This window comes from Epinephelus lanceolatus, chromosome 11 (assembly GCF_041903045.1).
Source record: "Epinephelus lanceolatus isolate andai-2023 chromosome 11, ASM4190304v1, whole genome shotgun sequence".
Lineage (NCBI taxonomy): Eukaryota > Metazoa > Chordata > Actinopteri > Perciformes > Serranidae > Epinephelus > Epinephelus lanceolatus.
Window position 1 is genome coordinate 15,991,042 of NC_135744.1, and position 17,648 is coordinate 16,008,689.

At 40.8% G+C, this 17,648-nt stretch overlaps 1 protein-coding gene across 1 annotated transcript; it reads left to right on the forward strand.

Annotated features, from left to right (window-relative positions):
- Positions 1-346: 346 nt before the first annotated feature.
- On the forward strand, positions 347-16,054 carry foxred1 (FAD-dependent oxidoreductase domain containing 1). The gene is made up of 11 exons (XM_033634681.2): positions 347-681; positions 1,108-1,328; positions 4,828-4,938; positions 5,023-5,141; positions 5,305-5,399; positions 6,546-6,647; positions 8,236-8,312; positions 11,334-11,494; positions 12,446-12,575; positions 12,664-12,768; positions 13,733-16,054. The coding sequence occupies exons 1-11, from the start codon at positions 522-524 to the stop codon at positions 13,985-13,987; spliced, it is 1,536 nt and encodes a 511-aa protein (XP_033490572.2). The 5' UTR covers positions 347-521; the 3' UTR covers positions 13,988-16,054.
- Positions 16,055-17,648: the final 1,594 nt, after the last annotated feature.

The following is a 17,648-nucleotide window of genomic DNA, read 5'->3' on the forward strand; positions in this document are numbered from 1 at the left end:
AGCAGCAGTTGGAAAAACATTGTACCAATAATAATTTTGTTTGCATACAAAAACTGTAGGTGGTCAACAAAAAACAAATTGTGTTAAGCAACCCGCACAGGTCAAAAATTTCACACAAATTTGTACAAATGTTAAAAAGCACTCATGATTTTGAACATTTGAAATATGATATGTTATTAAAATAACATTACATTTGGTGTAGAGCTCATTATTTGGGTGAAGAAACTCAAAGTTTAGGACTTGGGATTTGACTTGCAAAACAATTTGGTCCCATCTCTGGCCATCTCTAACTGTGTGCTTTTATTTTGAAGGACAACACCTACTCTTTCCGGTGTTACTCTGCCTCGTTTTGTTGAAGTTGACTTTTAGTTGACCTCGCTGTCAGATTACATATTTGACTGCACACATTTCATGAGAAGACATTTAAGTTTGTTTACATTTCTATTTTGGTGTGCACGTTGTATCCTTCAGTCCAGTTATCCGACTAGCTAACAAACTAACTAGCTAGTTAGCTCGCAGCGATGTCAACGTGGCGCAGGCTGCATGTGAAGGTGCGGACGGCTCATGGATTATTACTTAGCTCCAGACCGGTGACCCAGCGGTACACATGGCTGTATGGACATGTATCGTTATGTCAAAGCCTGAGTACGGGCACACCTCTCCGGAATGACTTCTTCAAAGGTGAGAGACAGCAGAGGAAGTGACCGAGAAGTCAACAAGCTAACTTAGCCAAACCCACATTGAAAAAAATCCTCAAATTACATAATAATGTGTTAAATCACAAATATTTGCAATTTGTAGATCACATTATAAACTATGTTGAAGTGTGAGATGTCTCTCTACAATTCGGCTTGCTTGTAATCTTCCAAATATCACCTGTTTTTGTCAGAATGTACCTTTTAACAGTTGCTCCCACTGCTCCTTACACTACCATGACAGCACATTTAAAGCTACTACTCTTTGTATGTTTCACGATGGTACTTAATATATATGCCGAACTGTAGAGGGGCAGTTACAGTTTCAGAAAATGTATTAAGTTTTAAGGTGCAAGTTAACATCTGCAGAATGATGATGAAGTAGAATAAAATTTGTGTTTTCGTGGGTCAGACCTGGAGGCCCAGCTGGCAGCTATGAGGAAGAAGGCGTCAGACGCGTTGCCCGGCAGCAGCTGGTCTCCCCTGCAGATCAACCCGGACCTTCCGCCGGAGAGGGCCGACATAGTGATCGTAGGAGGCGGTGTGATGGGCTGGTCCGTCGCCTACTGGCTCAAGCAGAAGGAGAGGGTGCGAGGAGGGGTCAAAGTGGTTGTGGTGGAGAGGGACCCAACGGTGAGACCCCAGTGTTGGAAATTCTGTTTGTGTAAATTTTTTCATGCATGTTGCTGAATCAAAGCCTTCACCAGGGACCAAACGGGTCTAATGGGTGAAAAACACTTTATATACACTGAACAAAAATATAAATGCAACACTTTTGTTTTTGCTCCCATTTTTCATGAGCTGAACTCAAAGATCTAAAACATTTTCTATACACAAAAGACCATTTCTCACAAATATTGTTCACAAATCTGTCTAAATCTGTGTTAGTGAGCACTTCTCCTTTGCCGAGATAATCCATCCCACCTCACAGGTGTGGCATATCAAGATGCTGATTAGACAGCATGATTATTGCACAGGTGTGCCTTAGAGGCCGTTTACACGTACACGGTGATTTTGATAAACGGAGACATCTTCCTTCGTTTGTGCCCTTCGTTTACACGCAAACGGAGATTTCTCCTCTGAAAACGAGTCTTTCTAAAAACTCTGGCCAGAGTGGAGATTTTGGAAAACTCCGGTTGCGCGTTTGCATGTAAACTGAGATAAACGGAGTTATAGGCAGTCGACGTCACAGTATGCGCCGGAACTTGCGCCTGTGTCAAAAGTGCAACCTATGTTGCTATGGTGACAGTGGATACATGGAAGGCTTGAGCTTCTCGTTACACCGCCACCTACAGGTTTGGCATGCTCTTGTGTATATATACACAGGTAAGTGTAAACGAAGATCTTTTTAAAAACGGAGACAGTGAAATGTCCGTTTATGAAAATAGCCGGCAACGTGTAAACGGCCTCTTAGGCTGGCCACAATAAAAGGCCACTCTGAAATGGGCAGTTTTGCTTTATTGGGGGGAGTCCAGAAAACCAGTCAGTATCTGGTGTGACCACCATTTGCCTCATGCAGTGCAACACATCTCCTTCGCATAGAGTTGATCAGGTTGTTGATTGTGGCCTGTGGAATGTTGGTCCACTCCTCTTCAATGGCTGTGCGAAGTTGCTGGATATTGGCAGGAACTGGAACATCCCAAACATGCTCAATGGGTGACATGTCCGGTGAGTATGCTGGCCATGCAAGAACTGGGATGTTTTCAGCTTCCAGGAATTGTGTACAGATCCTTGCATTATCATGCTGCAACATGAGGTAATGGTCGTGGATGAATGGCACAATGGGCCTCAGGATCTCGTCACGGTATCTCTGTGCATTCAAAATGCCATCAATAAAATCCCCTTGTGTTCGTTGTCCATAATATACGCTTGCCCATACCATAACCCCACCGCCACCATGGGCCACTCGATCCACAACGTTGACATCAGCAAACCGCTCACCCACACGACGCTACACACGCTGTCTGCCATCTGCCCTGAACAGTCAAAACAGGGATTCATCCATGAAGAGAACACCTCTCCAACGTGCCAGACGCCATCGAATGTGAGCATTTGCACACTCAAATCGGTTACGACGACGAACTGCGGTCAGGTCGAGACCCCAATGAGGACGACGAGCATGCAGATGAGCTTCCCTGAGACGGTTTCTGACAGTTTGTGCAGAAATTCTTTGGTTATGCAAACCGATTGTTGCAGCAGCTGTCCAGGTGGCTGGTCTCAGACGATCTTGGAGGTGAACATGCTGGATGTGGTGTGGTTACACGTGGTCTGCGGTTGTGAGGCCGGTTGGATGTACTGCCAAATTGTCTGAAACGCCTTTGGGGACGGCTTATGGTAGAGAAATGAACATTCAATTCACGGACAACAGCTCTGGTGGACATTCCTGCAGTCAGCATGCCAATTGCACGCTCCCTAAAAACTTGCGACATCTGTGGCATTGTGCTGTGTGATAAAACTGAACATTTTAGAGTGGCCTTTTATTGTGGCCAGCCTAAGGCACACCTGTGCAATAATCATGCTGTCTAATCAGCATCTTGATATGCCACACCTGTGAGGTGGGATGGATTATCTCAGCAAAGGAGAAGTGCTCACTAACACAGATTTAGACAGATTTGTGAACAATATTTGAGGGAAATGGTCTTTTGTGTGTATAGAAAATGTTTTAGATCTTTGAGTTCAGCTCATGAAAAATGGGAGCAAAAACAAAAGTGTTGCCTTTATATTTTTGTTCAGTGTACATGCTCTAACATCATGCAAAGCATCCTATAGACTAATTCAGTAATCACACCATCATCTGTGTCACCTGTAATATATTCTTTGCTTTGCCCTGCACATCTTGGCATCATCTTGTAGTTAATCAAAGAGAAACAAATCATCCAAATCTAAAACAAATTCTACTGTAATTTTCAACATATTGTATCAAACCTAAATCAGTTAAACTCAAGTTCTAAGAGAACATCTCAAGTCAAAAGCAATAGACCCAGGGTTCATCCCAATATCCCTCCTCGACTTCTTGATCCTCTGTCCTCAATTACTTGCGTAGTCTTTTACCGACTGAGGGAGTTCAAGTATCTCGGGGTCTTGCTCACGAGTGAGGGTAGAATGGAGCGTGAGATGGATCAGCGGTTTGGTGCAGCTTCTGCAGTGATGCAGGTGCTGCGCCGGTCCGTCATGGTGAAGAGGGAGCTGAGCTGGAAGGCAAATCTTTGGATTTACTGGTCCATCTACGTCCCAACCCTCACCTGTGGTCATGAGCTCTGTGTAGTGACCGAAAGAATAAGATCACTGATACAAGAAGCCGAAATGAGTTTCCTCTGTGGGGTGTCTGGGCTCAGCCTTAGAGATAGGTGAGGAGGACGGACATCTGGAGGGAGCTCGGAGTAGAGCCACTGCTCCTTCGTGTCGAAAGGGGTCAGTTGAGGTGGTTCGGGCATCTGATCAGGGTCCTCCTGGGCACCTCCTGTTAGAGGTGTTCCGGGCATGTCCCACTGGTAGGAGGCCCCAGGGCAGACCCAGAACACACTGGAGGGATTATATATCTTATCTGGCCTGGGAACACCTTTGGGTCCCCCAGGAGGAGCTGGAAAGCCCTTTAAGTCTCTGATATGATTTGATACAACGGGTGTGGGGGTGACTGCAGAAGGTTTTACGGATACTAAAATTAAATTGTATTAAATCTCTCCAACCAAAACTGTGAACAGATGAATGTAGATAGCAGACGATTGATTACATCCAGCACAGACGGGCTCAACGTTCCACCGTATTCCAGAAAGTCTAACAGGCCAACACTCATCCCACGACAAGATTCAGGATTTAAAGAGCAGACGAGAAACAGAAATCATTCACTTTGCAATCAACACTTGCAGCTGTTACTAGATGAGAGAAATGAGGGTAAACACTCTGAAGGAAACTGCTTGAGAAAATGGTGTTTGGAACCCTCATTTTGGAAAGAATGAGGGTTTTAATACCACAATTATAAAGAAGAAAATCGATCTATTTAAGGTGGAATAGCAGATTTGCTGTTCATAGGCGTCTGTAGGCCAGAATATCGGCTGCATTATCAGCTTTACATACAGCAAGACTCTACATAATTATGCATTAACTCCTGTCTCCTGCGTGCTGTTCTCCCCAGTACTCCCAGGCCTCCACCGTGCTGTCTGCAGGGGGGATCCGACAGCAGTTCTCCTTGCCTGAGAACATCCACCTCTCCCTGGCCTCCGCAGCTTTCATGAGGAACATCAATGTAGGTGTTTGTGTGCAGCCTGTGAACGAAGAGCCTTTAAATCATTAAATGTGACTGAGAAATGATTTATCTGTGTTGTCTCAGGAACACCTCGGCGTGTTGAAAGAAGACCCCGTGGACCTCCAGTTTAACCACTCAGGATACCTCTTCCTGGCCAGTGAGGAGGTGGCTCACATCACGGAGGAGAACTATAGCACCCAGAGGTGTCAGTCCTCTTTCATTCAGTGCAACTGTGCGATATCAGAAAGATAAACATCACTTCCCTCCTGTGTAAACGTATAAACAGAGACTCAGTTTTGACTTGTAGCTCTGAGCCTTTAGGGATCCAGTTATTCATCAATAAATGATCACACTCTGTGGTTGTAGGTCGGCAGGAGCCAAAGTTTCACTTCTGTCTCCGACACAAGTAAAGGAGAAATTTCCGTGGATAAACACAGACAGTGTGGCGCTGGCTTCATATGGTGAGTGTGGATGATACACAGGCTAATATTGAATTACTGATACGGGTGTATGAGCACAAAGTAAACAGAATGTGATAATGGTAATGGAGCTGCACTTGTGTAGCGCCTTTCTGGTCTTCTGACCATTCAGCCCTTCCTGTGTCCCCTAACTATTTGTGGGGTCCTTTCTTAAATGAATTTATACACCTTGCAAACTCTTACTAAAATGTGAATAAATATTACAAAATAAACAAATAAGAAAATAAAAGTTTGGGGTAGAAAGGGTCAAATCTGAAAAAAAATCCTTAAAGGGATAGTGCACCCACTCACATCCCTTGCGGAGATCCAAGGGGAGAGGGGGTAGCAACACAACTCCACCTAATGGAGGCTTACGGCGCCCCAGATTCAAACGTCCATGTGTGTTCACGTGCTTTTGCTGGTCACGTGCTCAAGCGCGCGCACGTGAACGAGGTGCACAGAGAGGCAGTTAGAGCTACAGGCTACAATGAGGCTAAAAACAGAGTTCAAATGATGTTTTTCCAAACTACGGACGAGCAGTATGGAGATATTCTGTTGTTTCAATTATGTGTTTTTGGACGTTTGAATCTGGGGCGCCGCAAGTGTGTAAGTTGTGTTGCTACACCCTCTCCCCTTGGATCTCCGCAAGGGATGTGAGCACTCTAAAACTTCCCCTGAGCCTCCTTCGGCATATGGGTGAGTAGATAATGGCTGAATTTTAAGTTTTGGGTGCACTATTCCTTTAAAAACCTTAATAAACCTGGTCCTCGGTGTCATCCACCTCAGCTAATTAAGTGTGTTTTTTTTCTCATATTCATATATTTTTAAAATAATTTTATTCTTTATTTTTAATTATTCCATTAATTATTTAATTACATTATTATTTTAATTATTTTTATTTTGTTTTATTTTTATTTTATTTTGTATTTTTCTCTCATAATTTTAATTGTATCAGATGTTTATAAAATTCAAGTATTATGTTCAGTATTAATCTTACATGCATGCCCCGTTGTAGATACTTATTTACACTTCACAATTTTTGTGCATTCATAACATAATAAGTTTGACTCCAGTAAGTCTGAAACGTCTGAGTCTATCAACCCTTTTTTAACAGCGTTAACTTATGTCACCTTTTGTCCTGGCTCCCAGGGTTGGAGAACGAGGGCTGGTTTGACCCCTGGACTCTGCTGAACGCCTTCAGGAGGAAGGCCATCTCGATGGGAGTCATTCCGTGCTGCGGAGAGGTCACAGGTTTGTTATTACAGCCTCTTAATATAAAAACACCCTGATTTAACTCTGATTATCATGTACATGGACCTTACTATAAGAACACTTCACTCTTGAGCTCTACATTCCTCCTGTTAGTCAGTATCACTGTTATGTAATGGACACATAGTTAACTCACACATGTTAATCAAGAAGTTTTTTCGACACAAGAACGCCACAAAATGCAGTTGGACCGGTCATCTGTGGTACAACATGTTGTATTTTAACTAAGCTGTTGCACACTGACTTTTTAAGGACTCTGATTCTGTGTTCACGTCAGATTGAGTTTTGTGTAAAAGCAGAAAGGTGAAGAGTAAAATGTAGTTTAAGGTGCTGTCAGACCTAGAGTTGTCTCCTTTGGTCTGAATCAGGGACTAATTTTGTTGAAGTTGTATAATTATCTAGAGTTGGTTCGTGTTCTCACAGCAGCATTTACAAGCGGACCAGATCAAATGCCTTGTGTGAGAAAGCTGCTCTTGATTGGTCAGAATTTCCATGTGGGAAAAATCCAGGAAGTAAACCGAACGAAGAAGAAGAGTACACTTGAAAGATAAATGTGACACTTTCTAATGTCACAATGGAGGGACAACTACGCAGGTTGATTTTAGCACTTCTCATCGTGGACTATATTGCTGTCATTGTTCATTTTAGTTAAACCATACAGTTTGAAAACGAGGCGTGGCTCCAACTAGAAAACAATGTTTTGATGCATTGGATGTGCTGAATGTGCATATTAAGGCAGTACAGGAGGAGGTGCACATTAATAATCCTCCAGGACTGTAACATGCTCATGTTTAACCCAAACAATGTGTCATGTGACTGCAGTTGGTTCAGATCCAGGTCAGAACACATTCTCACCACAAACGAACCGCACCAGAGTTTGTTTGTAACGGGGCCGAGACCACCTCTTCAAGAAGGTCTCAGTCTCTTTGGTGTGCACCCAAGTGTGATTGCTGTGTTCACACCTGCCCAAACAAACCACACTGAGGGGGCAAATGAACTTAAATTCAATTTAACCGAACCAAAAAGGGCAGGTGTGAAAGCACCCTCACACATGTATATAGCTGACCGATTTAGGCCCCAGTTTTTGTGTTGCCTGGCGTGCCTGGTGTATTTGCCAGAGCGCTTTGAACGTCTCGAGTTGAAAAAACTTCAACTCAGGGCAAACAAGCACCCCACGTCATCTCTGCTTTTTTTCCCCAATTGTGCAATTGAATGATTTGAGAGGCGGGGCGTCTGCGGTGATCACGACAACAAGTGTACAGTCAGTTGCTGGATACCCAGAGCTATATGACTCTACCCTTTGCCTGTCCATTGTAGTAACTAGCTACTAATTACTGTAACTAAAATATAGCTCAGTAAATGTGAGGACAAATTAACAAACACAAGACAAAACTGAGCGCAACAACACACCCATGCAGTCATCAGCAGCGCCATCTTGTCACATCAACCAGCAGAGATCATCTCATTTGAACTATGTTCAAAGTTTTTACGTAAAAGATGCATAGAAAAGGACATATGTAGTTTACACCCCTGTCAACATGTGGTGTTAATGTTTCTATCTCTTTCACAGATTTTAAATACACAACAAGCAGGATGATGAGCGGTGATGGTGATCAGATGGATATCAGGAGGATAAGATCTGTCAAAGTAAGTTGGACCATGGTGTTCTCATGACAGTATAATCCAGTATCATAGAGCACGTTTTTTTAGGTTTAGTTAACATTTAATATGATCACCAACATGTCAGGATCGTCTTTTTTCTCCACGCCTTCTTAGATTGATATAAAGAGTTGGTTGAGCAACACATTGAATTTGCTTCACAGGTTGTTCTTTAAAAGCACAGCCTGTCTACTTGTCTGAACCAAAATAAACAAAAGAGAAGCCACACTATGCCAAAACTTGTCTGACAGGTCACCATAGGTGCCTGAGCAATGGAGCAAGTGGAGCAAACACATCCGCATTATTTCATTAGGAGGAGCAAAGTTAAGGTTTTGCTACTCCACTTTTTTTTCCTCTTAAAAAACAATCATTATTCAGTCCTCGTAGTCAGGTGATTTCGTTTAAGCAGCCCATATCAATAATAATTTTATCGGCAACTGACAAAAACAAGTAGGCCTATTAAGAAAAGAACATATTTCGGTCAGAGTTTGAGAGGCAGGTCTGTCTCTTAATCTGCTTCTATACTCTGTTTCTGTGGTGGTGGCATGGGTGGCGGGCAGTATGAAAATGCTTAAGTGCAGTCTGTAGTTTGAACAACAGCCCAAGAGACAGCGAAACGCCTGGGGGCAAGGTGGGACATCTTGGCACTGGTTAAATGGAGGGAAGTTTACCATAGTTCATTTACACAAACTACCCAAAAGTATCACTTTTAATAACACACAGCAAAATTTAAAGTCTGAGTCCTGCAGTCAGGAGATGTAGGCCTATTATCAGCACAATGTATTTAAATTTACCTGATGTTTGTTCAAGGTGGGGCTTTTAATTCTTATATAATGCTGGAGTAGTTTAATAAATAATATTGCATCATATTGTGAGTAAAATCTGAATCTGTAACATCACCAGTGACATTTATCTGTCAGATAAATGTAGCAGTACAATGTTTAACAGGTATACAAGTATACAATTGCTCTTTTTCAAGTTATTTTTTGGTACAATGAGTTGGAATAGTAACATAATTCAGTATTTTTCATATCTAAACATATTAGATCTATAACTGTTTGGGCCCTTTCAGTTGGGGGCCATTATGGTAAAGTCCAGATTATTCTCTAATTTCCTCATGCAGGCTCCACTCAATTATTATGCTGTTCTCTACACCCCCAATCTAACTAATCTTGACTGGTGCAGGTGGTGAAGAAATGCAGGAAATTTGTTTTAAATTACATTTTTTGGGGGGTTGCTCCTACAGATCCTCCACTAATTATGTATCTTTCATGTTTCCTCCCCCATTTTAAAATATAATTAGGCATCCATGCTTAGAATGTTCTTTTTTATGCTTTTAAAGATTTGTTAACATCAGTTATAGACCTGCAACACAATTTGGGTCACACTTTTTTAATGGAAGAGCTGTATTACCAATATAAATAAAAGTTTATGTATAAAAACAAGACAACTAAATTTAATTAATGTAGCTGCTGTCTTGGCTTTAGAGGATTTTGCTCTCTCTAGTACCTGCTTTGTGACATGTGAGATGATTTACTAAAATTCCTTAAATTTTGATTAATTAAATGAGTGCTTACTCAGTTTTTGATTTTAGGTTAATGTAGATTTTATGGTTGTTAATTATGTATTCATGAGATGAGATTTTAGGTGCAAAGGTAAAAAGTTCAAAAGCCCTTACATTCAGTGAACTTGCAGTTTGTATTTTCAAATAAAATACGGACTCAGCCTTTAATAAGTAGTTACCTTTGTCCTCCTTTGGACATTGCAATAGTTTTATTTATGTGTTCTGGTAAATTAAAAAAATCTGAAAAGCATTAAAAAGGTCTTTAGAAACCCAAAATGTGGCTCTCTGAGTTTTGCAGATTCTTAAACTGCCTCCGATTTCCTTTGAACTTTGACATGAGGGTGCTGCCGCTTTTATCTTTTTTTTTTTTTTAACAATATTTTTTATTAATTTTTCCACTTTTACAAGTAAAGGGTGGATACATAATATGGTCCACAGGAATGAAAAGCAAAACAAGTGGACAAACAAACAAAACAGAACAAAAAAACAAAAAACAAAAAACCATCGGCTCAGATCTATATAAATAATACTTGGGATTACAGTAAAAATGTATGGTATGAGCAGAAAATCCCTGCAACATTATATTAGAGACACCAGGCTCTACATAGTTCAAATAAGTCGGTTTTTAAATGTAATATGCATGTAAGGTACTCTAATGGCACTAGATCAAACACTACTCCTTGCCAGCCTTTAACAGTTGGTACCTTTTCATTGATCCATTGTAACAAAATATTCTTCCTCGCTGCATAAGTAAGAATACAATACAGCCTCTTATTATGTTTTGATGTTAAACGTCGACTTGGGAGGCCCAGTATGAGAGACACAGGGTCCATCTCCAGTTTTAAACCAAATATCTTCTTCATTTCAGATAATACATTAGACCAATACATTTGCATTTTCCGACATGACCAAAAACAATGAGTTAGGGTACCAGTTTCTATCTTGCATTTAAGGCACGTGGGTGAGAAAGTAGGATTGAAATAATGTCTGCGGTTGGGGGATATGTGCATTCTGTGTATAATTTTTAACTGTATTGCTTGGACACAATTGCAAACTGAAATTGATTTAGCATGTCTCCGGACATCCTTCCATTCTTCATCATCAATTATGATGTTTAGCTCCTTCTCCCATGTGCCTTTAAGCTTCTGCAACCTATTTGGGGTCGTGAGATACATAGCTTTATACAATAAACTTAGGGATATCTCTCTATCTGTTAAAAATAATAATTTCTCAACCGGAGAGCTTTCATGGTTCTCAACTAACGTAGTACTGTGCAAGACATAGTGCCTTATCTGCAAATATCAAAAGAAGTCACGTCTGGGGATTGCCGCTTTTATCTTGAAAAAGCATGTCTTTAAACTCAGTGCAGTTCCAAGGGGGGGAATAGTAGCGTTAATACTAATATAATGTTGTAAGTGATTATATAATTGTCTGGTGTTGAGCAGGTGCAGATGCCCAACAGTCTGGAGTACCAGCCGGTGGAATGTGCCATTGTGGTGAATGCAGCAGGAGCCTTTTCTGCTAAACTGGCAGAGATGCTGGGAATCGGCTTCGGTCCAAAAGACTCCATTGCTGGAATCCCACTACCTGTTGAGCCTCGCAAAAGGTCAGTCATTGACTTAAGGGCCATTTTTTCCCTCTTAAAAAGGGACTGACAGTTTATTAGTATTCTGACTCCACTGGAAAACTAACTAACTAACTTTATAGTGCCAACTCTGCTTTAATTTGAGGGGGGTTCACTGCCAAATCTGATGAACTTTGTAAAAGTTGTAGCCCTTTTAAACTTAAAGGGTTAAACTGAGCTGTGAAACTTTCACTGCTCACCCTCACCCAAAAAATTTTTTTTTGAAATTGGTCTAGTACTGAGCGAGAGCACTGCAGCGAAACAGGCTGCAGCGTAACCATTCGGTACTTAGAAAAGTTGTAGGGTTTTAATTAATATGTTTTAATAATAAATTTGTTTGTATATTTCTATCATTATTTGTGTCTTACATTTTGTCTGGTTTTAAAAGTTTTGAGTCGATGTTAAGGGTTTTAGTGTGATTCAATGTGTGAGGAAGATTCTGATGAAGCTAACAGGGATCCAAACTAATGAAACGTATATTCTTTTAATTGTTAAATTTTGGACCTTTGTGCACTTTTTACATAAAAAAATAACATGCTTTTTAGATATAATAGATGTGTATAGATATGTTTGTTTGTTGGAACCAAGTACAAGCGGTAGATTATTTTGAATATATTGAGTCAGGTATAAAAATGACTAAAAATGTGTCCTTACTTCAGCTCCTCTGTTAAACCTTCACTAAACCCTTCTTCATGCTGCCTCGGGAGCTCTCGGGCCGATTCAAATGCTTTTGTAGAAGCTTTTTCACTCAGACAGGAGCGGAAAGCACTTAGATTTTGACCGTGCCTAAAACTTCCAACTACAAGAATTAAATTAACTGAATGTTGGCGGTAAAAACCTCATCAGTGCTGTAATGATAAGAAAGTACAGTTTACACGGGACTGTGAGAACCTCAAGATAATAACTTGCTGTACAACTTAAATTCTTTTCCAGGTATGTGTATGTGGTCCACTGTCCTGACGGTCCAGGTCTGGACACTCCCTTCCTGATTGATTATTCTGGAGTTTACTTCAGGAGAGAGGGTTTAGGAGGAAACTACATTGCTGGGGCATCGCCAGAGGAGGTTTGTTAAAGTTCAAAGCTGTTTTCCTTGACTATTTTTATAAATAAAACTTGTAAAAGTTTAATAGAAGGTGTTGTTTCCTCCTCAGGCGGAGGAGCCAGATACCAGTAACCTGGAGGTGGACCATCAGTTCTTTGAAGACAAGGTTTGGCCCAGTTTGGCCTCTCGTGTTCCAGCCTTCGAGAAGCTGAAGGTAGGGTTGGGATACACTGATATAATAAAAACTGCATCCTTTTCTTTCAGCTTTGTCAAAAAAAGTGTTTAAAATGCTGACAAAGATTTAAAGACTTAAAGACTTCCACAAAGGTGGTCTTTTCATAAAACTGTGCTGTCTATACAGTACAGAGGGAAAAGGCTCATTTCATTTTTGAATAATCTGCTGGTTATTTCTCCATCAATCAATTTACTGTTGTGTTTGTAAAAACTAGTGAAAATACTGAGAAAGGCCATCACAATTACCCAGAGCCCAAAGTGACACCTCCACAATATTTGTTTCATCCAACCAATTTGGCAAATCTTCACATTGAGAATCTGGAACAATGAAATATTTGTACAAGAAAAAATCCCTAAATGATCAAAATAGTTGCCCTTTGTCATTTAATCAACTTATCGCCTCGCCTGTACATTTTCATGTTTTGTATGCAAAAATCTTAATTTGTTAAGTAACTAAAGCTGGGGGTGTCGGTAGCGTAGTGGATAGTGCCGGCACCCCATGTACAGAGGCGATGCCTCGCTGCAGCGGTTGCAGGCTCGACTCTGGCTTGCGGCCATTTGCTGATTATCACCCTCCCGCTCTCTCCCTCACCCCATTTCACTCTGTCCTGTTCATTAAAGGCAAAAGGCCAAAAAAATAATCTTAAAAAAAAAAAAAAAAAAAGTAACTAAAGCTGTCAGATGAATGTAATGAAGTAAAAAGTACCTTAAATTTGTACGTTGGTAGGGAATGAGAACAACTGTGTCGCAAATTCAGCTTTTTTTTTAAAACTAGTACAGATGATCACAGAGAGCAGGGGGGAGCTGAACGAAGGGTCTAACGGCAGACAGATGGGACAAACAAGAAAATATCCAGTGGTTCCTGTGTTGTATAGGTGTTTAAAAAAATCAGACGTATTGGTGTATTAATGTAGCCTGAGCCATTTTCTTTCTTGTTCCCTCAGGTGACGAGTGCGTGGGCAGGTTACTACGACTACAACACCTTCGACCAGAACGGCATCATCGGCATGCACCCACTCATCAACAACATGTACTTTGTCACCGGGTTCAGCGGCCACGGCCTGCAGCACTCCCCCGCGGTGGGTCGATCTGTGGCGGAACTGATCCTGGATGGAAACTTTCAAACACTGGACTTGAGCAGCCTCGGCTTCAGACGCATTCTGGCCCAGGAGCCCATGTTAGAGAGGAACATTGTATAGAGGAACTAGGACCAGGACTCATACCCTTCATGCTGCTGACAAATTACTATAACAACTTCAGTCTTGTTTTTTTACTAAATGTGAACATTATTTCTATCAGTCACAATCTTTACTCAGAGATTCCAAAACGGCACCTTTGCTTTTGTATACAGAGACAAACAGTGCTGTCATCATACTGCCCCAGTGTATGATTTTAGAGAGCATGCCAGTGATCTGAAAGCAAAAGAGACATGAAGGCATGACATGTAATGCAACAGCGTGGGCATCTAGTGTGACATAACATACATGTCAGCGGTGCTATCAAAACAATAACAATGGCAGACATGGCAATAACAATCATTTACCATCCCTGTTACACAACAGTTCATCTCATCCTCTGCTGAAGGGTAAAGAGCTGCCAGAACTCATTGTTTTCCCAATTTGTGGACATATTCGGACACTGCTAGCTGCTAACTGCTAACTGCTGCTAGATGCTTTTTAAATCTCCTGGCAGTAGGTCGCACACATATTATGTCTATATGTCACATCCATCCCGTCCTGCAGGCTCACACTTTATACACAGACATCGATTTGGCACTGTAACTACCTCTGCAGCCGGCTTAAAAGCTGATTTATAGTTGTACAAAGGCTCTAAGCAGAGTGTACCCCGTAGTCTACACAAGCGGCCTACATCATTGTGAGCATTTATACTTTTTAATTTTATTTTTTATGTTTTTATGTTTTTAACTAGGTACGACCCGTTGTGATCAGCAATCTCTTTTTCAAGGGAGAACTGGCCAAGCCAGCAGCGTCAGAAAAAGTTACTGCCAAAAAACAACACAATAAAAAACACTAAAGATACACAGTAACATGTAGAAATATTAGAACACCTACAATGACAAGAACAAACCGATTCATTCATTCTGGTACTTATTTGTGCAGTTGTGTGTCTGCATCGCTCTGCAATTACACCTTTAAAATGAGAGTTGGGATTTCTATGCTGCTCTGTTGAGTTTCTGTGAAGCGCATTTAAGTTTAATTGATTTAGCTAACACCTAAAACATGGCTTGATAACGACAGTATTAAACAAAAGCACAAATTCGTCTTCTTTCAAAGTCACAAGGTAAAACAAATGTCCTATGCTAGACACGTTTTCCCTGCATATACAACATGCTAACATAATTAGCATAAGCCAATGACATTTTCCCATTGTATAAATTAGCCAAGCAGCTAGCAGACTTTTCCTTCACTCATATGAAGCCAGGATAAATCACACACAAGACTTAAAATTCTATTTTATGGGGGCTTTATTGTCTTCACAGTTTATTGTTTCGTATCTGTGAATTAATTAACAAAATGGTTTTCAGTTTATAATAAACACACAGTCTGCATCATCGCAACGTGTAGTCACATTTCTGGGAAGGTGCACGTCAGGCTATGCTGTAGGCTATGAGTCAGTGCAGAGGTCTAAACCACACCTCAAGGCGCAACAACTCTGTCCTGCAATTCCGTGATCGTACCTTTTGTACAGAACGGCGAGGCGGAACAACCAAAGGCAGCATCAAAGGGGCCGGTGATATTGACACTGAGATGTGAGGATGTGGTGTCATTGTTACAATGACATCCAATGAGGAAGAAACTTCAGTAGAAGGAAACTTTGAGAAAAGACAAACTGTTTGCTGAAGGGGAAAAGTTGACTCAAGAATGGATGGATGGAGGGAGGGAGGTGAATCAACTGCTCACACACCCTGTGTACAATATAGAAAATACCAAAGTCCTGACATCTGCCTTTTAGATTTCTGTTGAATCTGGGTGTGTGATGGCGTTGTGCAGCACATCTTTAGTCTATTCATTTTAATAGAAACATCAGCAGCTTCTCCAGATGAGTTACTTATACATCATGTATACTGTGAGTGTGTGTGTACAGTACAGTGTTGCAGAATCACATTGGATCCCTTTTATATTTAAATTTGTTGATCATGTATTCATTATTGTACCGTTATTTACTCGAATCTGTACAGTAATTTCAATGTTTTATATAAATCAATGCAACAACATTTTATAAATGATCAACATTTTTGTATAACAGTGCACGAGTCGTGTCATCATTGCATGTCTCCATCTGAGACCAGATTCAGTTTGTTTTAACCACATGGCAGTACTAATAAAAAACAGAAGCATGGCAGCTGCCCCCAAGTTAAGAAAGGACTTAATACATTTGAATTCCCTGCTGAGAACTACTACAAATTTAAAAACCTCTGAATTTGTTGCACTGAAAAATGTTGAGTGACTTTGTGAGTAATTTCACGAAGGAACTATTTTCTTTCTACTGAACTAAAGTGATTGGATTTTGGTGCTAAAAGATTAAAGGTCAAGGTCACTGTGACTTGACATCTGCCTCATTCTCATGATTTCTTGAAAAGGTCTTGATAGAATTTCCTCAAATTTGCCACAAATGTCCACTTTAAGGGAGGGGTTGATTGGATTTTAGTTGGTCAAAGGTCACTGTGACCTCCCAAAACATACATTTTGGCCATGACCCAAGAATTAATTTGCTAATTTTGACAAAACTTCACACAAATGTCTAATTGGATATGATGATGAAGCGGTGACATTTTATATCCAAAAGGTCTACATTACTGTGACATCATAATGTTCTACAAAAACACTTTTCTGGCCATTATTCAACATCAAAAGTACAGAAATGGAGACATTTGGTGAGATACTGAATTGATGTGTGTGAAGCATCCATGTATTCACAGACATGGATGTTAACTGTAAGTGCAACTTGACTGGCTTCATAACATTTCATCCTGAACTTTGACCCTCTTGCTCATCTATCTGTTGCCTTGGAGATAAAATAAAATGCCATTTGTCGAGCTCCCCAGAGACGGAGGTTACTGCTGTTGTTACTTTGCAGTGTCTGTAGCTTTGAATTTTAATTTGCATAAGTTAAGTTGCTGCATACATTATTGATTCTAACAATCACGACCATAAAATTACATATGCATTTCTCTGGGGTGCCCACTGGCTCACCTGGTGGAGCGGACACCCCATGTACAAAGGCTTTGTCCTTGCCACAGTGGCGGATTCCAGCCTGCGGCCCTTTGCTGCATGTTGTCCCCCCTCTTTCTCCCCTCTTCACTCTTGATCTGTCCTATCTAATAAAGGCAAATTGCTGGAAAAAATACTCAAAAAAAAAAACCCAAACAAAACATATGCCCTTCTCTTCCATTGTTATTCTCATAGTTGAATCTATTTGTTTATTTGTTGTTGGTAATCTTACAATTACGTTAATTTAAACAACACCTATTCATATTATTACTACTGACATCAGTCACTGCAGCTTTTAACAGCTGTCAATGAGCTGTCATCTGTTTGCGACTCAGTCGATGGGACGTATTGTGGGTCAGAATAGCCAGAAAACCATGCTAGCTTGCATACTGCAAAATGCAAGCGGATGCAGGCGAACATCGTGGTACTTTCTGCATACTCTACTTGACATATAATGTATTGGACATGCTAAATCTTATTCTTGCTTACTAAATAGTTTGATAGTATGGGTACTGGAATGCACAGTTCATCTCGCGCTGTCAACATCAAGAACCTTCCGTCAATGAGTAGATGCACACTTCTTTTTGCGCAGTGATACAGTTGGTGGCTGGAATTTGGTAGAAAGAAA